At 53.3% G+C, this 26,562-nt stretch overlaps 1 protein-coding gene across 6 annotated transcripts in view; it reads left to right on the top strand.

The window, feature by feature from the left end:
• Tpcn1 (two pore segment channel 1) overlaps positions 1-26,548 on the top strand; it is a 55,740-nt gene extending 29,192 nt beyond the window's left edge. For all 6 annotated transcript variants that reach the window (XM_040731562.1, XM_040731563.1, XM_040731564.1 and 3 more), the window contains 25 exons: positions 1,519-1,695; positions 2,625-2,738; positions 3,295-3,425; positions 4,160-4,248; positions 5,057-5,091; positions 5,559-5,617; positions 5,807-5,906; positions 9,446-9,562; positions 9,790-9,914; positions 10,850-10,898; positions 11,234-11,297; positions 11,777-11,821; positions 15,131-15,187; positions 15,266-15,319; positions 15,594-15,666; positions 17,148-17,255; positions 17,765-17,836; positions 18,316-18,405; positions 19,242-19,357; positions 19,951-19,997; positions 20,582-20,650; positions 20,756-20,840; positions 22,248-22,387; positions 22,559-22,639; positions 24,377-26,548. In XM_040731562.1, coding sequence (XP_040587496.1) covers positions 1,519-1,695; positions 2,625-2,738; positions 3,295-3,425; positions 4,160-4,248; positions 5,057-5,091; positions 5,559-5,617; positions 5,807-5,906; positions 9,446-9,562; positions 9,790-9,914; positions 10,850-10,898; positions 11,234-11,297; positions 11,777-11,821; positions 15,131-15,187; positions 15,266-15,319; positions 15,594-15,666; positions 17,148-17,255; positions 17,765-17,836; positions 18,316-18,405; positions 19,242-19,357; positions 19,951-19,997; positions 20,582-20,650; positions 20,756-20,840; positions 22,248-22,387; positions 22,559-22,639; positions 24,377-24,502 — 2,223 coding nt within the window. In that variant the 3' untranslated portion in view covers positions 24,503-26,548. The remainder of the gene's footprint in view (positions 1-1,518; positions 1,696-2,624; positions 2,739-3,294; positions 3,426-4,159; positions 4,249-5,056; positions 5,092-5,558; positions 5,618-5,806; positions 5,907-9,445; positions 9,563-9,789; positions 9,915-10,849; positions 10,899-11,233; positions 11,298-11,776; positions 11,822-15,130; positions 15,188-15,265; positions 15,320-15,593; positions 15,667-17,147; positions 17,256-17,764; positions 17,837-18,315; positions 18,406-19,241; positions 19,358-19,950; positions 19,998-20,581; positions 20,651-20,755; positions 20,841-22,247; positions 22,388-22,558; positions 22,640-24,376) is intronic.
• The last annotated feature ends 14 nt before the right edge of the window (positions 26,549-26,562 follow it).

Below are 26,562 nucleotides of genomic sequence, written 5' to 3'. Positions count from 1 at the left end.
AGCTTTTTTTTTTTTTAAAGATATCTTTTCATTGTTGTTGCTGTTGTTTTGAGACAGGGTCTCTCTGTGTAACCCTGGCTTTCCCAGAACTTCCTATTAGACCAGGCGGGCCTAGAAGTCGTAGAGATTCACCTGCCTCTGCCTCCCAAGTATTCCTCCCAAGGATTCAGAGTGTGTGCTACTGCACCTAGCTAAGACATCATTTTAATGGTTTTTTATGTTTATTTATTGTGTTGGGGGATAGTATGTGATGGGTATATGGGTGGTGATCAGAGGACACCTTGCAAGGAATTGGATCTCCTTCTCCATATTGGTCCTGTGACTTGAACTTGGGTCACCAGGCTTGACAGCAGGCGCCTTTACCTGCCAAGCTCTCTCTCCTGACCCAGCGTCAGCTTTGTTTTTTTTTTGTTTGTTTGTTTGTTTTTTGTTTGTTTGTTTTTTGTTTTTTGTGGGGTGGTAGGGGAGGGGTGTTCAAGACAGCATTTTGCTGTGTAACAACCCTGGCTCTCCTGGAACTCATTTTGTAGTCCAAGCTGGTCTCGAACTCACTGAGATCTGCCTGCCTCTGTCTCCCGTGTGCTGGGATTAAAAGCATGTACCACCATTGCCTGGCCCCAGCATCAACTTTTAACAGTAAAATGTGAAGCAGAGCTCAGATCCCAGTGGGTTCTGGTCTGTGTTGGAAGACTATATAGCTGGGGTTAGGCTCAGCTCCTCACTCCTCCTTCTCCGTGCTGGAGAAGGCCCAGTGTGGGTCACTGGTGTATGTGGGTTTCTGGCCCTGGGTGCATTGAGGGTGTCTACTGCTGGTGGCTTCCTCTTCTCACATTTGCCTGTTAACTTTCTCACTCACCCTTGGGTGCCGTGAACTTTGAGGTTCTGGCATCCTGGAGACTTGAAGCCCATAGAACAGAGGCCTGGGGTGGACAGTCTGTGCACAAGCCCAAAGCTCTCTCTAGGAGCTGTATTAGATCCTGTGGATTCTCAGTCCATTTGCTGGCGGAGACAACATGCCCCGTTCCCTGGATGGCTATGTGTCCTGGGGTTCAGAGCTGAGCACCCCCAACAGGCTCTCTCTAGCTACACCTTCCTCCAATGCAGTTGGTTAGAACAACATTGCACAAGAATTACATATTTTAGTAATTGAAAACAGAGGCTTCTCTGTCCCTGGAGACCACGGTGAGATGGTGGGAGACACCGCCCTGCACAGACCACAGGGTCTTTTAGCGTCCCCTGGGCACCACCCTGCTTCCTCTGTCTGGCCTACGGTTTGTCTTCTATTGCTGATGGGGATAGCAACATCCAGCTTTCAGGAAGTGACCAAGTCCCCTGTCAGCTCCAGCCAAGGCCTCCTCGGAAGGGGAAGACGGCCATGGGGACAGCAGGGGACAGCAGGGACTGTTCCCCCAGTGCGATTGCTGTTCCACCGCCTTCCTGGATGTAGAAATCACAGCCTGAACTGTGTCTTGGCCTCTGTCACCGGCCGCCTCTCCAGCATGACACCTGTCTTTGCAGGAAGGCCAGAACAATGACAAGTTCTTCACCCACCCCAAGGATGCCAGAGCGCTGGCGGCCTACCTCTTTGCACACAACCACCTCTTCTACCTGATGGAGCTGCTCACAGCCCTGCTGCTGCTGCTGCTGTCGCTGTGTGAGGCACCCGCCGTCCCTGCGCTCAGGCTCGGCATTTACGTGAGTGCTCCAGGAAAAGGGTCCAAGGAGCCGAGGAGCCTTGTCAGCGATTTAAGGGGACCTAAGGGCAACGTTCTAAAAGAGCAAAGTGAAGACCCAGCCGCTCCCTGTTCTCAGCTAGAGGAGGTGCCCTTTGGTTCCAAGTGACTCCATAGATGGGCTGGGGCCTTGAGAGCCCACTCAGGCCTGTGGAGTGGGAGAGCCACAGCTCACATGGGTGAAGTCCCATGAGGGGCTACTCCCTGGGTCCTTCTCCTTCCATCCCATGGGGAAGCATAGTTATAGAGTTTGCTATTCACATATCCCTCTTTTTAAAAAGAATTACTTACCATTAGTGTTTGTGTGTGTGTGTGTGTACATGCTCTCCTGCCATGGCACATGTATGGGAGTTAGAGGACAGCTTGTGGAGTGTGTTTTCTTTCTATCTATATGTGGGATCCAGGGCGTAGATCTTAGGTCACTAGGCCTACAAGGCAAGTAGTGCCTTTACTCAACTGAGCCATGCCCCCAGCCCTAGCAGCCTGCTTAGATGCAGATGACTGTTAAGTGTGGTACCTTTCACCTTTTTGTTTTCAATCCCCTGTTCTTGCCTCCCAAATGCCTTTTGTGTTTTTGTTTTTGTTTTTTTAAGTCCTGCACAATTCCCCCTAGAACAACCAGAGCCTGGAACTGCTTTCTAACTTCACGCCATGTGGGTCTGCATTTCTGTCTGTTGAATGTCAAGTTTATTCTTAGCTGTCTGGGGAAAGCTCTGTCTCCAAGGCCTAGTCTGGCATCTTGGGGTTTGGTGTGCGTGTGTGCGTGTGTGTGTGTGTGTGTGTGTGTGTGTGTGTGTGTGTGTGTGTGTGTGTGTGTGTGTGAGCCTTGGGAGAAGTGGGGGGTACCGTGGATGGGCTCCCCAAAGATGGTCTTCACCTCTCTGGCTGCAGGTCCACGCCACCCTGGAGCTGTTCGCCCTCATAGTGGTGGTGTTTGAACTCTGCATGAAGTTGCGGTGGCTGGGCTTCCACACATTCGTCCGGCACAAACGCACCATGGTCAAGGTACTCTATCCCATTGCAGTGCGTTTCCCTGGGCCCCTGACACACCTATGTCTGTGGCTCCATTTAAAATCCCCCTGGACCCAGCATATGCTGGGTAGCTTGGTGGGCTGATTTGCATATACATGGTCACCTGGGGAGGGGGGCAGGTGTGCTGATCTTCTCATTTCATACCCAACCAGAGAATGATTAGGGTGTCAGGCCCAGAGAACAGGATTCAGACCCAGCTCTGTGACCTCAGTGGGACCATGCCAAGGTCCATGCCATTTGTCTAGGAAAACATCCCCAAGGGCTGAGTCCTCAAGGGCTTCCAGGTGTCATGAGGATGTTGGGAGGGTATTGGTGGGTATCCAGGGACAGGTAGTGTCTCACTGTAGAGAAGACCCACATGCCAGCTTTATCTCAGGCCACACATCTGGGCTGGCTGTAGGAGGGCTCACTACTGCTATTGAGAGAGGCAGCCTGTGGTCCCTGTGGGCTCTCTCTGTCCATCAGTGTCTGCTCAGCACGTTGGAGGCTGAGTCAGGGAGATAACCATGTTCTGAACTCCCATCCCCAGACATCTGTCCTGGTGGTACAGTTCGTCGAAGCTATTGTGGTGCTGGTGCGACAGACTTCCCACATGCGGGTGACCCGGGCACTACGCTGCATTTTCCTGGTGGATTGTCGCTACTGTGGCGGCGTGCGGCGGTAAGGCCTGGGACTCAGTGGCCAGACAGTCCCATGTGGTGGCCTGGCCCTCCAGGCTGATGGGAGGGGAGTGGGCAGGAGTTGACTTGACTGACCCCAACCTAATCCTGCTTCCGGGGGCAGTGTCAGCACATTAGCTTCAACTCGGGAGAGGGTGTATTTCTGGGGAGCGTCCTCACTCTGACCGAGAGCCCTTCCCTATCTTGATGTATGATTTCTCCAGCCCAACAACAGTAGCCTAAGGCTCACTTCGCAGCCCTGTCCTGCAGGCTCCTCCTAACCAGTCCAGAGCCCTGAGCCTGAGCTTACTCAACCTAGAATTAAACCCATCCTTGGACACTCCATCTGGTCACTTGGCCAGGGACCCACTCATGGCAGGAAATGAGCAATTGATCCTTGTGCCTGAAGCTAGAAACAGCTATCCTAGGACTAGGTGGCTTAGTATACATGTGTGCGTGTGCCCTCCTATGGAAGATGACCTTGGTCCCCCAGACCACATGTAGCCTCATGCCATGCCTTCCCTCTTAGGGTGGAGGTGACAGCTCCTGCGTTGTCTGTCCCTGTCACCCACTGAGTGGAGGCCTCAGGTGCATTAGGACTAAGCTAAGCATGTTACCCTCCTGGGTACTGTAGTATGCGGTATTCCAGGCCATGTCTCCATCAGCATGTCCCCTCCGGGCAAAGATAACCCCTCCCACCTCCGCCACCCCTCAGCTGGCCGTCTCTCTCCCCAGCAACCTGCGGCAGATCTTCCAGTCACTGCCACCTTTCATGGACATCCTTTTGCTGCTGCTCTTCTTCATGATCATCTTTGCCATCCTGGGTGAGCGCCCTGTGCCCCCCCCCTCCAGCCAGTCTCCAAACGTGTCACCCACAGGCCAGGAAGGCTTCGTCCCTCGGGGCTCTGTGTACAGTGGCTCAGCAGCAAGGGCCTCAGTTGCTTGCAGCTCTGGAGGCTGTAAACCCGGCACCTTCCCCTCTACATCTTCACGTGCTGAAGGGCCGAGTCAGCTGGGCCTCACTGTATAGCCCAGGCTGGCTTAGAACCTTTGAGTGTCCTGCCTCAGTCTCCCGAATGTTGGGATTACACATGCGCACTACCACCCACTCTTGTCAAATTACATTCGTCATCTGCGTGGAGGCAGGGTGTTTTCCCTGGGTCATGAGTCTAAGGCTTCCAAGGAAGGAAGGAATAGCATCCCTGCCCAGGGCCTGGCTGCCTTTTGCGTGATCTGGCTGTTGTGTCCTCAGAGCACAGAGGCAGTCAGCTGCCTGCATCTATAGTCCAGCCCACAGATGTGATTAGTGTGAGAACTTTGCATCTTAAAATTCAATTTTATGCAACAGACTTCCAGCCATTTTCAAAGGCTTGATCTGCCAGAGCCAACACTCATTCCCAGGTGTCAGCAGGCTTACATATGGCAGCACGACTCCCTTTAGGCCTCACAGGGGTTCTCCAGAGTCCCCCCGAGTCCTCACCACACCCTAGTGCCCTTTCCCAGCCTCCCCTCTGACTCTCATTCGTTCATTCATTTTAGATTCTCTCACTTCACCCCAAGTCCCCCCCCACCATGCACATGGGAGTTCCACTCTAACTCCTTCCTTGGTCTGTCTTTTCTGCCACATTCTAGGTTTCTACTTATTCTCCACTAACCCTTCTGACCCAGTAAGTAAACAGATCTTGGTCTCTTGTTTTACGGGGAGGCTGTTCTGCCAGACAGGGTAGTTGGGAGGACCCTGGCTGTGTTAGGAGGGGCACCCTGCCTGGGTTCTGGTTCCCAAGAGTCCCCATCACTCAGACCCGAACCACTGCTTTTCCTGAGAGCCAAGGGGCATCCTTTTGCTGTTCTTATGGGCTAAGCTTCCAGGTTCAGGTTTGGAACTCTGGAGCGTTCTAGTAGAAAAGGGAGGAGGGGAGCTCACTGCAGGGATGAGTGACACCTGGGGAAGCAGTCCCTTACTCCCTTAGTTGGTAGCCTGCTCTCACCAGCACAGTTCCTGACCTGCATTCCTCCATGGATGCTGAACATCTTGCTTTGATGCCCTTTGTATTCCAAGGAGGAGAGGGGAGAGATGAGACCTGGGAGTGACTGTCCAGGCCAGTCCACACATCCCCCCCCCCTTTCCTTATAGTACTTTAACACCTTGGAGAACAGCATCGTCAACCTGTTCGTTCTTCTGACCACAGCCAAGTAAGCCTGTGCCCACTCCCACCACTGACCTCACCCGGGCCCAGGGCTGTCTCCGTCCTCCCTAGCTTCTCCCCATCTCAGTGCCCACGGGGCTGAGCGGAGGGAAAAGGGGTGGCCGGGAGTGCAGGGGAGCAGCTGTCTCTCTCAAAGCGCATCCTTAGAGACTGAGGTGACCCCTCTGCCGTGCAGCTTTCCAGACGTAATGATGCCCTCCTACTCCCGGAGCCCCTGGTCCTGCATCTTCTTCATCGTGTACCTCTCCATTGAGCTGTACTTCATCATGAACCTGGTGAGTGTCTGTGTTGGCTGTACTTCATCATGAACTTGGAGTCTGCAGTGGGCGTGAGGACGGAGATGTCAGGACGCCAAGGAGGTCTGTCCCAGGTCCACCGTCACGTGTGAGTCCCTGCAGAATGCTGCAAGGACGGCCGGGGTTCCCCGGCTCTGTGCCGCCATCGCTGTAGATGGTGCTGAATTATACAGAGAGGCAATTCTCACCTCTGCATCTTTCCCTCCTAAAAGAAAACATTGTGCCCTACTGAAGCCAGCCAGGCATGGCGCGGAGAGGACTGTACAGATGCAGGGCAGCTGTGCTGTGGTTCTGTCACCAGCTGAGAGTCAGGCGGACAGAGGGACATATGTGCCCATCACCACACAGCCCAGGACCACCAGGAGTGTTTTGACATCAAGACGATAGCCAACACTAGGCCAAGACCCATGACAACAGCAGAGCGAGCAGAGACCAGGGCTTTCCAAAGCCTTCAGGTTTTTGGGGAATCAAACCCAAATCCTTTGCAATGCTGTCGAAGCTTGCTACCCCTGGACCAGCCCCTAGCCCATTGCATTTGAGATTACACACCTGGTTTTACGTGGTGCTGGGGGCCTCATATGTGTCTGGCAAACACTGCTGGCTGAGCCACTCACCTCAGCTCTTATTTGTGAAGGTCTTAAAAATATCGTCGAGTTGGTCTGCACAGTCAGGCCCAGGATAGAAATGGAAGACAGGCTGGAGAGATGGCTTAGTGGCTACTTACTGCCCTCGGAGTGGACCTGGACGTGGGTCCCAGCACCCACAATGAAGACTCAGTTCTTCTGACCTCCTAGTGCTCCTGAACACATGTGGTGCACATACTCACACTCAGACACATGTACATGGATTTTTTAAAAATGAAGAAAAGAAATGGAACACTCTGTCTTGTGTGGTTTGGTGAAATCTGAAAATTTTCAGACTTAACAGATATATTTTCTTTTTTTTTTTCCTTCTTCTTAATTCTCAAATCACGAAGTCACATACCAGTCTGCCTCCCGTAGTATTTTTTTTTTTTTTTTTTTTTTGGTTTTTCGAGTCAGGGTTTCTCTGTATTGTTTTGGAGCCTATCCTGGAACTTGCTCTGTAGATCAGTATGGCAGTATGGCCTCGAACTCACAGAGATCCTCCTGCCTCTGCCTCCCAAGTGCTGGGACTAAAGGTGTGCCGCCACCAGCGCCCGGCTCCTGTAGTGGTTCTAAGTTGTCATTCACTGAGAGGCGCCAGGAGAAGCAGACTCTCCTTCCCTCTGCTCTTGCCACAGTCACAGGAAACTCAGAAACCTTTCACAAGGTGAGGGGCTTCTCCCCACAGTCCAGCCAGCATCCCCTGACTTCCTCAATACACTGTCCACTGGCACACAAACACAGCCCTCACTCACCTCAGTGGGGATAGGAAACATTCTGGAACTAAATATGAGTGACCGTGGCCTGGGACCACAGATTGTGGTTACCCCAAATCCCATGGCCTGTGGCAGCATTGCCAAGAAGGGTTGTTGTAACAGAACAAAGAGTCATAATTCAAGACACTCTCTGAATACTTTGGCAACACCATTACAGAGAGAAGAAGAGCTCTGCTGTGGACCTCAGGTGCCAGCCGAGGGCACTCTTGGCCTTTAGATTGGTGGTCTGTTTGTACATTCTGCAGAATTTCCTTGATAGCCACAAAGACGGAAGGTCGCATGCAGAGGTTGTAAATGGCTATGAAGGAACCGAGGTAGTTTGTAATTAGGTTCCTGACCAGTCACACCCCAAGCTCTCCACTGTCTGTGAAGTTTTAATCAGCCTGTGGTCAAGCAGGTGTGTGTGCCTTCTGGCAACTTTTGCCCATACCACTTCCAGACAGCGCCAGACCCCAGAAGGCAAGGGCGTGGTCCCCAAACTTCAGGCAGCTGTAAGCACCAGGGGACCCCTTTGCTTCTGGCTCAGTAGCTGCCTATTAGGGTTCCTGCAACCCCCACCTTAGGGCCAGTGATTTCCTCAATGACTCATAGAACTAGGAAGATGTGTTTGCAGGTTTATAGCAAGGAGACCTGAGGGTGATTTGCAAGGGCACAGTGGACGCTCCCCTGTCCTCTCCTGACTTGTCCCTGCAGGAACCTCCCCATGTGAGGCCCTCTGGAAGCATCCCAAACTCCATTCTTTTTTTTTTTTCTGAGACAGGGTTTCTCTGTATTGTTTTGGAGGCTGTCCTGGAACTCTCTCTATAGACTAGGCTGGCCTCAAACTCACAGAGATCCGCCTGCCTCTGCCTCCCAAGTGCGCCACCAACGCCCGGCCCAAACTCCATCCTTTGGGTGTTCACAGAAACTCCATTACATGGTGGGAGTGTGGACAGCACAGGGAACTGCACAGAAGGAATGTGGCACGGTGCTTCCAGGTTGAATGTGCAAAGCCTGTCCGCCTCAACAGTCCCCCTCCAGAATGGGGCGGGGCTCTGGGATGCGGAGAGTCTGATGACTAGAACATGGGAAAGGCAGAGGATTTCTGTGTGGCCGGCACCAAGTCAGAACAGCTGGGGAGGCTTGGACCCGGTGCCACATGCCTGTAACCCTGGCACTCGGGAGGGGGAAGCACGGGAATGGCAAACGCCAGATCAGCCATGGCTACATGGTAAGACTGGCTGAGAAACGTAGGAGCCAGTGTGATGGCTCAGCAGGTAAAATCACTTGCCTACAAACCTCACAGCCTGAGTAGGAGAGCACAGACCCCCAAAAGTTGTCCTCTGACCTCCACAATGCACTGTGGCATGTGTGCTCACACAGACACACAGGCGTGCATGTGTGCACACACAGTAATTACTTGCAGTAAGTATTATTGGCACCCGGCTGCTCCCTTGTGTTTATTTCATCTGTGGCTGGTCTCTCCTTGGAAACAGTCCCGCCACAGGGTTGAGTAAACTTGTGACAGAGCCCATCTGCCCACACCTCCGCAAGCCTTTCCTACGTGGCCTTTGGTAGAAAAAAATGCTTGCTTTCAGTCTACATGGAAAACAATGAGGGGGAGTGGGGGAATTGGAAGCAGCAGAAAGAACTGGATAGTTCACTCAAAGCAACTTTGAACAACTGCGTATCTGTCAGATCTTTCCCACCCTCTGTTCCCTTCATTAACGAATTGACTTTGCTCTAGGGCAGTTCTGGAATGTTCTTTACTGGCATGCATGCAGGCCTCCTCCCCCTCCCCCCCATAGCCCTGGAACCTCACAGGAAGCTGTGACTCACAAGAAAAGAGAGCATGGTAGGAGGAGGAGGCTCCAGGGTTGAAGTCCTTGTCCTGTCCTCTGGCCAGCCAGGGGCCAGCTATGGGGGACAGAAGAGGGGCCTGAGGAAAACCCATTGATAGTGCCTTCAGGAGAGGAATGTGCAAAGAGCAGCAATCCATGTCCTTGCCTTTTGAGTAGCTGTCCCCCTCCTCAGGGCCCCCTGGGTGGCTAGGTGAAAACTGTCTGGGGGCAGAGGAGGACCCCTGAGCCCTGCAAACCCACTCAGAGGACAGCCAAGGCTCCATGCTTGTCCTTTACAGCTCCTGGCCGTGGTGTTCGACACCTTCAATGACATCGAAAAGCGCAAGTTCAAGTCTTTGCTGCTGCATAAGCGAACCGCCATCCAGCACGCCTACCGCCTGCTCGTCAGCCAGCGGGTAGGGCAGGGCAGTGGGGCCGAGTCATGGAGGGGGAGTTCATTCTCTTTCCCTACCTAAAGCATCCCTTTTGGCATGGCAGAGGTGGCGACCCTGTAGTGCCATACTACCCGTGGGAGAAAAATGCAGGTGCCAAAATGCAGATTGGAATAACTGCCCCACAGGCATGATGCCATTTGTGTTCTCAAGTCCCCGTGTCCCACGGCACTGCCTTCTCTCTCCCCCAGAGGCCGGCCGGCATCTCCTATAGACAGTTTGAAGGCCTGATGCGCTTCTACAAGCCCCGGATGAGTGCTAGGGAGCGCTTCCTGACTTTCAAGGCCTTGAACCAGAGCAACACACCTCTGCTCAGGTAAGAGCCAGGAGCCACATGGGGCGGTGTGGCCAGACCCCCACCCCTACAGTGAAGCAATTCTGGGCACTGCGAGGTGGACTGCAGAGGGGTACAGATTATACCACAACTCGCACACGGTCATGGTCATTGGTCACCTTTGGTAAGCCAGGGAAGCCCAGCCACATCAGTCTGGTTTGACTCAAGAGAAATGCTCGAGACTGGATGTGGTGATTTATACTCTAGTGTTGGTATCTAATAGCCTGAAGCAGGAGGCTTGGAAACTTAATGCCACCCTCAGTCATGTAGTGAGTTCGAGGCCAGCTTGGACTATTTCAGATCTTGTCTCAAACAAACAAGTCACAGGAGAAGGTAAGCTGGCTCGGTGGGTAAAGGCGCCTGCTGCCAAGCCTGATGATCTGAGTTTTATCCCTGGAACCCACATGGTGGGAGGAGAGAATCAACTCCTGAAAGTTGTGCTCTGGCCCTACACGAAAGCATTCCCTGTGCATATGCACGTGCGCACACACGCACACACTCCATTCCGGCTTGGAAGGGCTGAGCCCGAGGATCTCCAGTTTTGGGGCTGGCCTCGAGGCTGGTGAGTAGTAGGATGCTACCCACCCAGCTGGGCACCGCCTGCTGTGGAAGTGACTGAGATCTCTCTCTGACTGAGATCACTATCTGTCAGTCCCCGGAGGCTGCTGGTCCCCTAGGGGGCAGTGTTCCCAGCAGAGGTGGTTAGTGTGGATTGAGTCAGCCTAGCCCCTGGAGGACAGAGGCAATCAGCATGCTGCAGGTGAGGACCCTGACTTAGTTCTGGGACCCACAAGATGTCTATCTTCCTGTGAGAGGTAGCCTTGGGCAGGCGGGGGAAGCAGAGGCTGCGTGCTTGCGTGCATGCGTGTGTGCGAGTCGGCTTACACATGACTGCCTTTTCACTTTGCTTGTGACAGCCTGAAGGACTTCTATGACATTTACGAAGTTGCTGCTCTGCAGTGGAAGGTGAGTGTGTGTCCCCCTGTCGGCACGCAGCAGATGGGGATGGCAGCTCAGCCTTCAGTGGGACCCAGGCACCTCAGCCGCTACAGGGATCCTGACCCCATGACCCAGCCTTCCCAAGCCCACCTGGGATGCCAGAGAATGGCATCCTTTCTCAGAGTGATGGGCCATATGCAAATATGGTCCATGCATGGAGTACTATGGGCACTCAGCCCCAGCTTTCCAGTTTATCACCAGATCCCTAAATGTCACTCACTGCTGTCCCCAGTTTAGGAGGCCTAGGCTAGGCTCCCATCCCTGACCCTGACCCCATCTCCTCTGGACCCTCCACATTGCAGGCAAAGAAGAACAGACAGCATTGGTTTGATGAGCTTCCCCGGACAGCCTTCCTCATCTTTAAAGGTGAGTGTGTGTGATCTAGCTGGAAATGAGCAGTTAGCTGTGGAACCAGGGAGGATCAGTAATTCAAAAGTGAGGGCCAGCCAGCACCCATAATCACAGCACCAGAGAGGCTGAGGCAGGAAGATGGCAAGTCTGAGATCATTCTGGGCTGCGTAGCAAAACTGCATCTCAAAAATAAATAAGTGAAAGACAGTTAAAGCGGATGCTTACACCACTGTTCTTCATGGACTAGTCACCCTTTAGTTCAAGGCCAGGTTTGGGGTGGGTTTTCATATTTTGGTTTTGGTTTTGAGACAGGGTTTCTCTGTGTAGCCCTGGCTGTCCTGGAACTCACTCTGTAGACCAGGCTGGCCTCAAACTCAGAGATCTGCCTGCCTCTGTCTACCAAGTGCTGAGTCCTAGGATTAAAGGTGTGTGCCTGTACCTGTGCCTGACTTACCTTGGATGTTGTAACCTTAACATTTCTTCTCTCCAAACAGGCATTAACATCCTTGTAAAGTCGAAGGCCTTCCAGTATTTCATGTGTAAGTGTGAACCATCACAGCTTTGGGCCCCTGTCCTCCTGAGTCCTTTGTCCTTGAAGGTGGAAGGACAAGAGATCAGAAGATGCCAAGCATGTGGCTCAGGCACTGGGTTCTGTCCCCAGCACCCCTCAAAAAAAAAAAAGCAAAAGCCCGAGATCCAGGCACACCTGGATTATCATGCTAATTACACGTGGCAGTACATCATGCTTGGTTGCTTCCTGGTCTTCTGGTTCAGTTCCGCGTCCTGTTGTAGCCCTGGGTCCTTTGGGCTCCTGCTGTTTGAGTTTGCTTCCTCTGCAGACCGGAGCCTGCCCGAGGAGGTTAGTTAAGGAAGAGCCTGTCTGTTTTCTCTCCACCTGCCCCCCACCACCACCACCACATGTACTTACTCCCTATAATTTGCCATCCAGAATCCTGGGGTCTGACACAGTAGCCATAGCAACATGTGATTCTTAACATTTAACCTATTTGGAAAAAAAAAATCTAGTGTGGTGGCTCACGACTGTAGTCCCAGCGCTTGGGAAGCTGAGGCAGAGTGATTGCCACAAGTTCGAGGCCAGCCTGAGCCAACAGAAAGGAAGACCTTACCCAAAGAAAATAAATCCAAGGGCTGGAAGTACCAGTCAATGGTAGACTTCTCTCCTGGCACGCAAGAAGCACACAGAGGTAACAAGGGCAACCGTTCAGGTCCCTGGCACATTTCTTATACTCAATAGCCAGAAGGGCTGGGGGCAGCTCCCTCAGGGAGGCTTTCAGACCTTCCACGTATTCTGTTCAGCTCTGATTCCTTCTGCCAGGAAGTGGTGTTCGGAGGCCACAGGTTGCGTAGAGTGCCTACTGCTTGCGCTGACTGTTTCCAGGCTTCCACAGACACAGACAGGGTTCTGCTTGTTTATGTATTTATTTATTACATATTTATTTGTGTGTGTGATCATTTTATTCCGAGGCTTGACTTAAATTGAGGAGGCAGAATGTCATAGAAACCAACCTCCAGGGTAGGACAGATCTTCCTGGATCCCGTCATCCATAAAAAGCACGCCTTTTTCATTTATTTTCATTTTTATTTTATATTTATGTAGTTTTTATTTTTGAGACAGGCTCTCACTCTGGAACTCAGGGTGTCCCACAGTTTACTCTATATTCCAGGCTGGCCTTGAACCCACGGTCCTCCCAAGCACTGGGATACAGATGCGGGACAATGCACACAGCTGGATTTTGCCTTTTTAAAGATAATAAATTATGCCCAGTGTGGTGGCTCATGCCTTTAGTCCTAGTACTCAGGAAGCAGAGACAGGTGGATCTCGATGAATTCAAAGCCAGCCTGGCCTACAGAGTGAGTTCCAAGACAGCTAGGGCCGTTACACAGAGAAACCCTGTCTCGAAAACCAGAAACAAACCAACTATGAGTCTCGGTTGCTGCTTCATTTTCAACCCCAGGCTTGAAACCTCACTAATCTACTATCCCCAGTCTTGACCCAAGGGGCCCCTGCATCACAAGCCCATGACCTGTGGCCACGGTACCAGCATCAGTCCCACCATAGGTGTGACCCTGTGTTGCGGGAAGCATCACCTAGAGACACAAGTTTGCGTAGTGTTCTTCAGGTCACCAGAAATAGTCTGTCTCTTACGTGGGCAGGGTGCCAACTGGAACACATTGCTCTTTTGTTGTTCTGAGGCTCCCCAGTTGGTCTGAGGCTAGCAGAACTCTCTGCCTCAGCTTTCCCAGGTGCTGGGATGAAAGGTCTGCGCCACTACGCTTTTCTTTATTTCGTTTTATTTCAGATGTTTAGGGCTCCGTTCTTTCATTTAACATTTTGTATTATAACTCGGTTGCATATTTATATGGTTTCAAGTCAAATTTTCAAAGCACATGATATTCAAGTAGGCATAGATTATATCCATTACCTCCCTTTTATTGTGGCTTATTTTTCCATTGTGTAAAAGCTATAAGAGGGCCAACAAGATGGCTCAGGGGCTAATGGAGCTTGTTGCCAAGCCGGAGGGTGTGAGTTCAGTTTCCTCGGACTCATGTCGTAGAAGGAGGAAACCAACTCCCACAAGTCGTTCTGACTGCCACTGGCCCCTGGTGACACATGCCCCACCCCACTACCCACAAGTAAGTAAATAAAAAAGTATATATATTTTAAACCTCTAAGAACTGGATGTAGTAGGGCTGGAGAGATGGCTCAGAGGTTAAGAGCACTGACTGCTCTTCCAGAGGTCCTGAGTTCAATTCCCAGTACCCACATGATGGCTCACAACCATCCATAATGAGATCTGGCGATGTCTTCTGGCCTGCAGACATAAATGGAGGCAGAATGTTATATTCATAATAAATAAATAAATCTTAAAAAAAAAAGAACTAGATGTAGTGGTAAAAGGCTGTAATTTCCCATACTCCAGGGGCTGAGGCAGGAGGATTGTCAGGAGTCTGAGGCTAGTTTGGAGTATACAGCAAATACCAGGCTAGTCAAGGCCCCATAAAAGCATGCTTAAAAAAAAAGTATATATATACACACACAAATAGCTCCCATCTTAAATACGTGAGCATACTTTAGGCACCTTTCTCCCAGTGTGGTGTGTTTTAGTGGTTAGTAAAACGTAGGTACCATTGCATAGTAACACAGAGTGGGACCACATGGTCTTCTGTTGTGGGTGGCATGCCCCTTGGCATATGTGTCAGTCTATTCAACCAACTACCATCATGTATTTATTTCCCATGTCTCGTTGCTGGTCCTGGGGTGGTTCCCAGATACAAGTGCTGAGTGGAAGGTTCATAGTGCATAGTGTTACTGTGTTCATGCAGGCATTTTGAGAGGAAAAAGTTTTCCCTTTATTTTATGAGTGGAGTGTTTCGCCTGCCTGTGTATCTGCACCACCTGTGTGCCTGGAACATGCAGAGGTCAGAAGAGGGTGTCAGATCCCTGGGACTGGAGTTATAGGTGGTTGTGAGCCACCATCTGGGTGCTGGGAACTCGACTTAGGCTCTCTACAAGAGCAACAAGTGCTCTTAACATCACACAGCCATTTCAGAGTCAGACAAGCCCATGGAGACTGGCCATCTGTGTTGACAACTTGGACTCATCTGAACCCAGTTGCTATAGTGACACAAACTGTGCCATTAGCCATTCCTGGCCATTCCCTGGGGAATTCCCTGTAGTGAGAGCTCTGAGCAGAAGGGGAATCCTCCATGGTTGGTGTGTAGCCTAGACCTGCTCTGTTCACACCCTCCAGGTTCCTGCCGATAGCCCTGTGGGCTGGCAGGCAGGCTGGTCCCTCTGACTCCCTCTCACGGCTTCTCTGTTGCAGACTTGGTGGTAGCTGTCAATGGGGTGTGGATCCTGGTGGAGACATTCATGTTGAAAGGTGAGCTGCGTCTGGGACCCTTCCCTGCCTTACTCAGAGCCCCCAGATGACCGCAACTGCCACTTCTCTGTCTTCCAGGAGGGAATCTCATCTCTAAACGTGTGCCCTGGAGTTACCTTGTGTTTCTTACCAGTAAGTGTGGTGCATGACTCTGCCCAGCCGCTGACTTAAACCCAGCTGTGAGAGCTCTGCCTGCCTGTAGCATCTCATGGCCCGCCCCTAGAGCAGAACCTTAAAGGACCCCATCTTAGAGGTTTAACCTGACCTCTTTACCCTGTTTCAAAACCCTGCACTTCTTACAAGGCCTTCTTCCATGTCCCTCAGCCTTGCCTCTAGCTGGCCTGCTGCTCACAGAGGGCTGGGGAGAGAGTCCAGATCAGCCCCTAATGTCTTCCTCTTCTCCTAGTCTATGGAGTTGAACTGTTCATGAAGGTGGCTGGCCTGGGCCCTGTGGAGTACCTGTCCTCTGGATGGAACTTGTAAGTAGAGCACACAGTCACTCCGGAGCTGAAGTGTTAGTGCTAGCCATCTTCTCCCCACCCACACCCAAAAGGCTGGCAGCTCTGGGGACACACTTGGGGGGTCAGAGGACAGCAAGTTCTGTCTGCCTGTGATTCAAGACTCCCCTGGGGCTCTTACCTGAAGCCTCTAGGGCCACCCGCACTGGTCCCCACTGTTCCCCAGAGCTGGCTCTTCCTAATCATCAGGCTTCTTCTCTCCCATTAAAACCACAAGGGCCTGGGTGGTGGCGGCGGCGCACACCTTTAATCTCAGCGCTTGAGAGGCAGAGACAGCTGGATCTCTGTGAGTTCAAAACCAGCCTTGTCTACAGAACCGAGTTCCAGGATGGCCAGGGCTACATAGACAAACCTATCTCACAGGACAAAAACAAACAAACTGAAAACCCCCAAACCACAAAGGCCACAGAAGGTGTCGCCTCCTCTTGACTGGCAGTGAAAAAAGCCATGTGGCAGGCCTGTCATCCTAGCATGTAGGAAGTGAAGGCAGGAGGGTGAGGAGTCCAAGGTCATCCCAGCTATGCAATGTTTGCACCTAGCCTGGGCTATGTGAGGTCCTGTTTTAAAATATGGAAACAAGTGAAAAGGACTCCATGGCCTCAGTGTGGCTCTGGAAGTCCCGCACCCTCCTTCATCTAAAATTAACTCACCTGTGAAGTCAAGCGACACCCATGAGGGCTTGGGTCATCAAAATACAGCTAATCCAAGCAGGGAGAAATCAGACTGCTGAGGCACTGCTGTCATCACCATTTAGGATGGGGTAGAGGGCTTATCACCATTTAGGATGGGGTAGAAGTCTAACATCTGCCTGGGCAACACAGACACCATATTAAAGAAGGGAGAAAAGAACAAGGGAAAAAAATATGAATGGGCTGAACACACTCAGTAGACGCTTGTCTAACACACATGTGTCCCTGACACCGTGTCACCTAAGAACAGTGTGGTGGCCGGGCATTGGTGGCGCATGCCTTTAATCCCAGCACTCGGGAGGCAGAGGCAGGTGGATCTCTATGAGTTCGAGGCCAGCCTGGTCTACAAAGCGAGTTCCAGGACAGCTTCCAAAACAATACAGAGAAACCCTGTCTCGAAAAACCAAAAAAAAAAAAAAAGAACAGTGTGGTGTGTGTGTGCCTGCCTGGCATGTCTCAGAGTCCCAGTGTGATCAGCTATCTAGCGGCTGCTGAGGCCAAGGCTTCTGCCCCCGTTCTTAGAGCAACACATGGTCCACAGAGGCTGTCTCCAGGCCCATGCGCTCTGGGGCCAGAATGCCAAGGCTGACACTCAGTCCTGAGCTGTGGCTGGGGGATGGGCAGCTGTGGGATGTCCTGTGCACTGTGGCTGGACTGGTCTCTGTGGAAGCCACCAGCTAAGAGCAGGGTTGCCAGAGAAAGTGGAAAGGGCCTGGGATGTCATTGACAAGCTGGCTTCTCCCCTGGCCCCAGGTTTGACTTCTCAGTCACAGGGCTTGCCTTCCTGGGTCTGCTCGCACTGACACTCAACATGGAACCCTTCTATTTCATTGTGGTCCTGCGTCTCCTTCAGCTGCTGAGGTGACCTGCGGGGCTGGGGGATGGGTGGGCAGTGGGCATTGTGGGGTGGGAACCCTTGGAGCTAAGCTAAGAGATTCACTAGCTGGTGGCAGCCTCCCCTCCCCGTCTTTAGCATGGGCAATGCAGGATGGGCACGCGATGCCCCGAGGGTCCCTGCGTGTGACTGCATCTCCTTTCCTGGGCTTGTCACACCGTCTGACCTGCTGGCTTCATCTGTCCACTCCCGTGGGGGGCTTGCTGCATTTTTTTAAACCACATAATACAATATGGGGCTGGTACAGTCTGCAACTCCTCAGAGGGTCTTGGCCTGTCCCGGTGTCCTGGGTCTGCCCCATCAGATGCCACAGTTTATGAGTCATGAGGGAAGGGAGCTCAGCTTTGCAAGGTTTCTCAGCCTGACTTCACGTGGGGAAAGGAGGGCTCGCAGGGTTCTGGCCCATCTGAGGAAGTGGGCTGTGGCCATGCCCCTGCCTCTGTGGTCCCAGCAACACAGTGTCCCCATCACTCAGGTTATTTAAACTGAAGAAACGCTACCGCAACGTGTTGGACACCATGTTCGAGCTGCTGCCGCGCATGGCCAGGTACTGTCCACCCCTCAGCACGCAGGTCCAGGCAGAATGAGGCTTGGGTAGGGGTCCAGGGGAAGCAGGAACAAGGAGGAACCCCAGGAAGGTTGAATTCGGGGGCCTGGGGGGGGTGCTCTTCAAAGAGACAGACTCTGGACCATACAGGTCCCCTCGGCAGCACCGGTCTGGCTGAACTGTCTAGCGGGGAGGGCAGGGAGCTATCAACTGACCACCTGTGTCTACGTTCACAGGTAAGGGGTCACCTGTGAGCCTCCCTTCACAGGTAAGGGGTGCATCTCTGGTCAAGGGGCATCTGTCCCTAGCATCCCCCACCGTGAGCCACGCGGCCCCTCCCCTGCAGACACTTTTCGGTGACCACTTGGCCAGGGCTAGGGGCATGCCTCCCGCAGTCAGTGCCGGGGGACCATGACGCGCTGCAGCTGCCGCTCTCCTCACCCACCCTGACTGCCCTGTCTGTCCCTCTGCCTCCCCAGCCTTGGCCTCACCCTGCTCATCTTCTACTATTCCTTTGCCATCGTGGGCATGGAGTTCTTCAACGGGCGACTGTACCGCAACTGCTGCAAGTATGTGGTGTGGGTGGCCTTGGGCCTGCACAGCTCGGGCTTCACTCCTAAGCCGGGCACACAGAGCCGAGAGACAGTTTGGGAGCCAGTGTCACCCATCCCTGGCAGGGCTCAGGCCTCAGTCGACATACACACAAGCCTCCCCAGAGCCAGAGCAACCCTCACCCCCTCCTACACTGTCCAGGAGAGGCTAGGACCTGGCAAGAGACTGGACAGATAACCATGGCAAGAAGGTCACAGAGATGAGGGATGAAGAGCGAGGTGACACCTCTGTGGTCCTACCCCGTCCTTCCCCTCCAAAAGGAAATGAGCAAGATCCATTGTCGATCGGTCTGCGTGCGACTGGCCCATGTGGCCTTGAGCACTGATAAGTCACCAGTGGCCCTGGCGTGTGTCCAGCTGAGGGCTGCACCAAGAGCCCATAATGACGGCCACCACAGTGCTCAAGTGCACATTCCAGACCTCCCTTCAGGGTCCACGTACCTATCAGGACTCAAGACATAGCCTTGCAAGCGAGCGCCCTGGTGGCATGGGCACCTAACTTTTTCAAATGGCAGCATGGATTTTAACAGAAGAGTATAAACCCGGAGTGCGGTGAACGGGGTCCCCTCCAAGTGTAGCAACCGGGTCAAAGCCAGGGCACACGAGCAGTGCTCCAGAGGAGGCCCCCATTTCTCACTATCTCCATCTCTACCTTTGCTGGCTGCAAGCATACCCGGTGGTTATGCATAGGGCGGGAGGCGGGTGGCCCTGAGAGACAAGGAGACCCCTAACCAGACCTTGTTTTGCATGGTGGTCGTCTTGTGACCCTCCTGTCCTCTTGTCCCCCTTGTTAGCGCCAGCACGGTGGCTGACGCCTACCGATTTATCAACCACACAGTGGGCAATAAGACCAAGATAGAGGACGGCTACTACTATCTCAATAACTTTGACAACATCCTCAACAGCTTTGGTGAGCAAGTCCCGGGGGGTACTCCCAACCTTGGTCTGGCTCAGCTGCGTAAGGCCTCTCCGCTCCCTCTAGCCACTGAGCACCCGCCCGGGGTCCCTTGTACTCACGGCAGTGCCGTGTAGCTGGAGACCAGGCAGACCCAGCTCCCACAGGCACCAGACCTCACAGTGACTGGGAAGTAAGAGGCCCTAGCTGGAGGGCTGTAGTGTCAGCATGACACACCTTCAGTGCCATCGGAGGGAACCCAGCACAACAGTGCTAATTCAGTGTCAAGCAGCCCCTGACCCAGACCCCAGGGCTCCTCTCAGCTCTCTGGTTCCTTGTAAAATCCTGATGATGGGAGGGGGCGTAGTGCTGGGCATGGCCTCTCCAGGGAAGGGACAGCCAGCCCCCTTTCTCCCATCACATAGCGGGTTAAGTCTGCTGCTCGCCCCTTACTAGCAGCCTCGGCCAGACCTGGTCTCCCATGGGCTCTGCAGGCAAAGGGCACACCTTTTGGGGGACAGGTTGGTGGCAGGAGTCCCTGTAAGCAGTTACTCAGGGACAGAGCGGGCCTTTGGCACTGGCCTGAGGCACACCCCCTTCCCTTGCAGTGACCCTGTTTGAGCTCACGGTTGTCAACAACTGGTACATCATCATGGTAAAGCTCTACCCCCCTCCCCCCCCCCCCGTCCTCTCTCGGGGCTGGGTGCACTTCTCTTCCAGTCCACACAGGGTGTGGGGCCCTTTATTATGCCTCAGTGGGAGGCTCACGTGTGCCATCACCCCTCAGCTGTATCTCCCACTGGCCGTCTCCCTCCATGCGCCGTGACAGCCTCTGGGTATCTAACCATGACTAACAGTGTGACACGCCAGGTATTGTGACCATAGTGTCAGCTGCTCAGGAGGCTGAGGCAGGAAGATCGCTTTTGTTCACAGACCCTGTCTCTAAAACAGAGTGTGGTGAGGGTGGATGGCTTGTGCCCCTCCCCCCCATTACTTAAATTCTCTCCAGTGAAGACTTACCTGTACTGACCCGGGATCCAGCCAGCCATGCTGGAGAGGGCTGGGGGGGTGATGCTACAGAAAGGAGCACTCAGATCCAGGGAGCAGGAGGCCTTGGTGCCCCACACCCACACGGAGGGCCAGGGAAGTGTTGTGTGTCACTTGGCTTTGGGCCTGGGCTGACAGACTAAGGAGGTGGTGGCTGGCGCTGCCTGCGGGCTCACTCTCTGCTCCCTCCAGGAAGGTGTCACCTCGCAGACCTCCCACTGGAGCCGCCTGTACTTCATGACCTTCTATATCGTGACCATGGTAGGTCCCACCACAGCTGTCCTCAGCCCCCGGGCTGCAGTGTCGGAGAGGAAGGGCCTCATCTATCAGAGCCATGACACCCACACACTGTCTTTCCTTGGCCAGGTGGTGATGACCATTATCGTGGCCTTCATCTTGGAGGCCTTCGTCTTCCGCATGAACTACAGCCGAAAGAGCCAGGACTCGGAAGGTCTGTATGGGTCACGCCCCAGGCACTGGCAGCTCATTGCCTGTCTGCTACCTCGCTGACTGTCCCCATGTCTGCTTGTCCCAACTGCATCAGCTCTGTGTTTTGGCTTGTCTGTCTAGGTCTCGTTTGTATCCATTGTCAAAAAATCTAATAGCAGAGGGACGAGAGAGATGGCTCAGCAGTTAAGAGCACTGGCTGCTCTTCCAGAGGCCCTAAGTTCAATTCCCAGCACCCACATGGTGGCTCACAACCATCTGAAATAGGATCTGATGCTCTCTTCTGGCGTGTAGGCAGACATGCAAACAGAACACTCATACCTAAAAGAAGTACATAAATTTTTTAAAAATGCCCCAGTTTCTAAACGCAAAACAGGTAACCTCCGTCATTTCATTCAGAGTGGAGAAGGCTGTGGGAGGAACAGCCTTTGTCTCCTTCCCAACCCTGTACAACTCTGACTGGTGTATACTGCTAAGAGCCTTCCATCAGCCAATGCCATGTTTTCGCTGTATTACGCTCAGACCACCACAGCTCCCGATTCCCATTCGTGAACGTCACTGCAGAGGCAGACAGTGTCCCTTCTGTGTCCCAGTGGCCTGGCAATGCTCACTTCTTCCTGTTTGTGCAGCCGACTTCATTCTTAGCTTCGTGGTAGAGTTGTTTCTATACACAACATGTGCAAGGCCCTGAATTCCAACCCCAAACTGAAGAAAGAAAACAAAAAAACCGCCGGGCGTTGGTGCCGCACACCTTTAATCCCAGCACTTGGGAGGCAGAGGCAGGCGGATCTCTGTGAGTTAGAGACCAGCCTGGTCTACAGAGCGAGTTCCAGGACATCCTTCAAAACAATACAGAGAAACCCTGTCTCGAAAAATAAACAACAACAAAAACAAAAAAACCCACACACCACCAGAACTGTCCACCCATTCCTACTTGTTCTTCAATCGATGTGGTATCAAGCTAGTTGATGTTACATGTGTTTGCTAATGTGCACGCGGTTAGAGGCAGTCTCGGATATAACCGAGGCTGGCCTTGAACTTGCAGTCTTCCTGTCTGTGCACCCTGAATGCCACCTGACATTTCTCTATGTTCTTGGAGGCTCCCTCATGAAGCCCTTTGTGAGATAGGTGCTCATGTAGCCCAAGCTGGTCTCAAACTTGCTAGGTAGCCAAGCTTTGAGATGGTCCACCCACTCCCCACACCTAAACACTGAGATTACCACATCCTGCTTTCTCCGATGCCCTGTGTTCCCTGTAAGCTGTTGGCTGGACACAACTTCCTGATACATTAGCAAGGGGAGGGGAAGGAGGGACAGCCAGTGGCTGGGACAGGAGCGGGAGCTGCTTGGGGGAAGAGCCCGGCTCCACAGTGGGAGGGAGTGGTTATGGACACCGCTCTCTCCACCCTCAGTGGATAGTGGCATCGTCATCGAGAAGGAAATATCCAAGGAGGAGCTTCTGGCCATCCTGGAGCTTTATCGTGAGGTGCGAGGTGCCTCCTCTGACGTCACCCGGCTGCTTGACACCCTCTCTCAGATGGAGAAATACCAGGTAAGGAAGGGACCATAGGCTCTGAGGTTGCAAAGGGGAAGGGGCGTGCCATTTTAAGCTGGTGGCACCCTTGCAGATGTCAGCGGGGTAGGAGCAGCCCTAGGGCCCAGGTCCAGGTGAATCCATGCCATCTGCAGCTACATATCCCTCACAGCCTCTGTTCCTCCCTAGCAAAATTCTTTGGTGTTTCTGGGACGGAGATCAAGAACCAAAAGTGACCTGAGCTTGAAGATGTACCAGGAGGAAATCCAGGTAGGGGCTGATGTCCTGGGAGGGGCCCTTCTGGTGGAGGACCCAGGAAAGGCTCCATGCCCTCCCAGGGACTCGAGACCAAGACTGCTCACAGCCTTGACATGCTGATGCATTCTGGGTAGCCACTCTCCTGTCCAGCCCACCCATGGCCATGCTGCCCCTTGAGAGCTTCCAGTACCCCTGTGGTTCTTTCCAGAGATATGAGTGAGGGAAGAGACCAGGTAGATCCCCTATAGCATCTGCTGCTGCCCGGGCAGCGCGACTGCTTCCCTCTTCCTGCCCCTTGATGGGAATAAGCCTTGCTCAGCTCAGGGGGATGGGCATTTTGACTTGGGGACTTCTGTTTTAGGGACAAAGTCAGCCATCCATCCATCCTTCCTTCCTTCCTTCCCTTCTTTCCTTCCACCATCTCCCAATCTTGCCATACCAGCAACTGTTAAAAGTATAGGCTGGGGCCGGGCGTTGGTGGCACACGCCTTTAATCCCAGCACTCGGGAGGCAGAGGCAGGGGGGTCTCTGTGAGTTCAAGGCCAGCCTGGTCTACAAGAGTAAAAGTTCCAGGACAGCCTCCAAAGTCACAGAGAAACCCTGTCTTGAAAAAACAAAGGTGTAGACACTTTGCAGGTTGGCACGCTTCCAACAGAGCCCAGAGGCATGACCTGCTTAGCTCTCCTCCCTCTGGGGTCTCTAGGACTTCCTATGCAGCAGCTTTGTTAACATAAGAAGTTGGGGTCGGCTTCTTTCTATACATAGAGGCCACTGACCCTTGGTGTCCCAGTCCCTACCACAGTGACAGAACAGTATGACTTGCAGAGCAGTGGTGCAACTGACCAGGAACACTAAAGGCGCCCAGAGGCAGGCAATTCCCGTCTCCTCCCAGCCTGCCCAGCCCACTCCAGGCTTCAGTGCTGCCCTTGCTAACGAGAGGCATAGCCATTGGCCGACTTTGGAGAATTCCTTAAGCTCCAAAGGTCTGTGGCTTGGGTTCTGTTTTTTAAAATATGGGACCCGAATGCCCCGAGCTCTGGGAGTGGCTGGCTTTCTGAGTAAAGCTGGGGCATAAATAACTATAAGGGTTTTTTTTTTTTGTTTTTTCCCTTAACTAGTTGTTTATTGGCAGTGGCTGGAAGGGGTGGCGGAATTAGCATTCACAGAGGACACCACACAGCAGTCACAGGACAGCAAGAGTGATGGGAAGAGCCTGGAGGCCCCTTGAATAGCAAGTGGGTAGGCAGGGCCTGGAGTGTTGATGGAGCAGTTAGTCTTAGGGTTCTTGGTTTTTCAAGACAGGGTTTCTCTGTAATAGCCTTGGCTGTCTTGGAACTCGGTCTGTAGACCAGACTGGTCTCGAACTCACAGAGACCCGCCTGCTTCTGCCTCCCGAGTACGGGGATTAAAGGCGTTCACTACCACCACCCTTTTATAAACTTATAAAGGACCCCTGTGGCCCCTCAGAGGGCAACAGAAACAGTGTCCCAATGAAGGACACACACACACACACACACACACACACACACACACACACACACACACACACACACACACACACACAGCCTCTAGGCCTGGGACCTGACCTCCTGCAGAGCCCATGTGGCCCTGACTCAGGCTGTTTTGTGGCTTTTTCTCCATCGGGGGCCATTGGGGGCTCTTTTGCTGCCCCTTGTGGTGGGCTGTGTCCCAGCTGGGGGAGTGGGCTGGAATTTGAACCACCCTCAGCATCACTCACCTCTGCTCTAGGAGTGGTATGAGGAGCACGCCCGGGAACAGGAGATGCAGCTGCAGCAGCAACTTAAGGGCAGCATGCCTGGCCCCGCCGCCCAGCAGCCCCCTGGCAGTCGTCAGCGCTCCCAGACTGTCACCTAGCTGGGTCTCGTGAAGCCAGCTCTTCTATGCAATAACACCATAGTATTATGTACTACAATGTATGGAAACCATGTGTGTATGCAGACACACTCATATATATGCACATATTTACAAAGACAGAAAAGGACTAGCCAGGGCCGGTTTGAACCGCCTTGCTCTGTCTTCCTGAGCTTCAGAAGTCAGCTTGGGCTAAAAGACCATGCCTGGCAGAGCTCTTCCTACCATGGAAATCTCTGGAAGCCCTCTTCTCAAGAAGCTCCTTAAATAGGCTTGCCATCTCAGCAATGGCAGCTCCCCCCCCCCCCCGGGGGGCCCGGAGTCACACAGGTGGACCTCCCTGCTGCTGCCTCAGGCATCAACCCTGCAGTGTCCCTGCACCCATCACAGGTGTCTGTGTCTGGTATTAGGGACAAAACCACTAAGAAGAAACCCCGCGTCCTACCGGATGGTGCCTGCAGATAAAAGTGCTAGAAAGTTCCCTGTCAGGTCAGTGCCTGGGATCCCATGGGAGGCCTTAAGGGAGGCCAGACACATCTAGAGATGGCACCAGACGGTAACCTACTCTTTCTCTGGAGCTTCTGGTCCTTCCTTTTGCCGAAATCCTGGAGAAGCTAGGCGCAGCAGAAGGAAGCCAACAGGAGGCACCAGGAATTTGGCCAGGTTACACCGAGTCCCTTCTGGGGGTCACCTCCTCAGCAGAGTTAACTTGAGGTGGTGCTGAAGGCAGTCCCCACCCCATCCCCCTTCTCCAGGAGATACTGTGCCCGGGGAAGGAGCAGTAGCACAGGGACACCGCTGTCCCTTGCACCACCACATCCACACCACGGGGAACTGCCTTTCGGGGACTCTGAGGCCCCTCTACGGTTCTCATAAGCTAGGCAGGTGTGGGAGGGGAGGCAGGTGAGCATTCAGTGGCCTCCTAGGAGTTCTTTTGACTCTCAATAAGGTGGTGATTGGATAGTGAGGGAACAGTGGCAGGGACGGAGCTGTGGTCACTTCACCCCACTGTCGTGTCCACCAAGGGACGAACGAGGTGCAGGCAGGACTGGGGAGGCATCTCTGGCCTCCGGCTGGCACCCCGACTAACCTGGCCTCCCATGCCTGTTGCTTCTTGGAACTCAGAGTGGGTGGGTTTAGGTCCCTTCACGTTCTCGCAGCAGCAGAAGAGGACAGAGCGGGGCCCAGCACCCCATTCAGCTGATCCTGGGGCCACACCAGAACATGAATGCAGTTGTCTTCATGTTAAATAAAGCACAGGCCCCTGGGAAAACCACTGCTTTCCACAGGCAGTCAGTCAGGAGACTGGTAGCAGCCCTTCAACTTTGAAGGGCTCCGGGCCACCACTGGCGCTCAGCCTGGCCTCCCAGCCATAGCCCTCTCTCCATTGAAGCAGCTTCATTTGCACAGCTGGGTGCCTTAGTTTTGTGTACAGGCATTTTGGAAGCAAAAAGGGGAGAGGCCTCTATAGAGGGCTGGGGGCCTTGGAGCATCCAGCCTGGTCCTACGCCCTTCCTCTACCCCAAGAAATGTCAGTTCTCCTTAGCCTAGGGGGGCAAGGTACAGATGGGGGACTGGTCTAGGGCCTAATATGGAGGTACTAAACCCCTGGGTTTAGTACATACCAGCCAGGTGCCAGGAGATAGGGCTGATAGGCCAAACTCCAGCCAGTCTTGTAGACTGGGGACACCTATCCTTACAGGGTCACCTTGGGCACACCAAGCTGACTCCCAAAACTTGCTAGTCAAGCAGGGGACAGGTGGATGTCATCCAGGCTGTGATCTGAAGACCCTGAAACCCCATCTAAGCCCAGCTGCCCCTTCCCTCAATTCAGCTGAGTGGGGACGGGAGGCTCTGAGCCACAGCCTAGCAGGGATAGCTGTGGAGTCATGCTTCCCCTCCCCCACCCCAGCCTTACTCCACACCATGCAGACAATCATTTTGTATGGGTCAAGGAGCCACGTCGGAAGGTTTTATACAATGATTTGTTACCTAGGAACCTACTGTGCCCAGATTTCTGGTATGTCAATAAAGAGCCTCTGCTTTGTAGATGAGACTGCAGC

Source organism: Mesocricetus auratus, unplaced genomic scaffold (genome assembly GCF_017639785.1).
Source record: "Mesocricetus auratus isolate SY011 unplaced genomic scaffold, BCM_Maur_2.0 Super-Scaffold_100025, whole genome shotgun sequence".
Lineage (NCBI taxonomy): Eukaryota > Metazoa > Chordata > Mammalia > Rodentia > Cricetidae > Mesocricetus > Mesocricetus auratus.
This window is presented reverse-complemented; position numbering and strand designations above follow the sequence as displayed.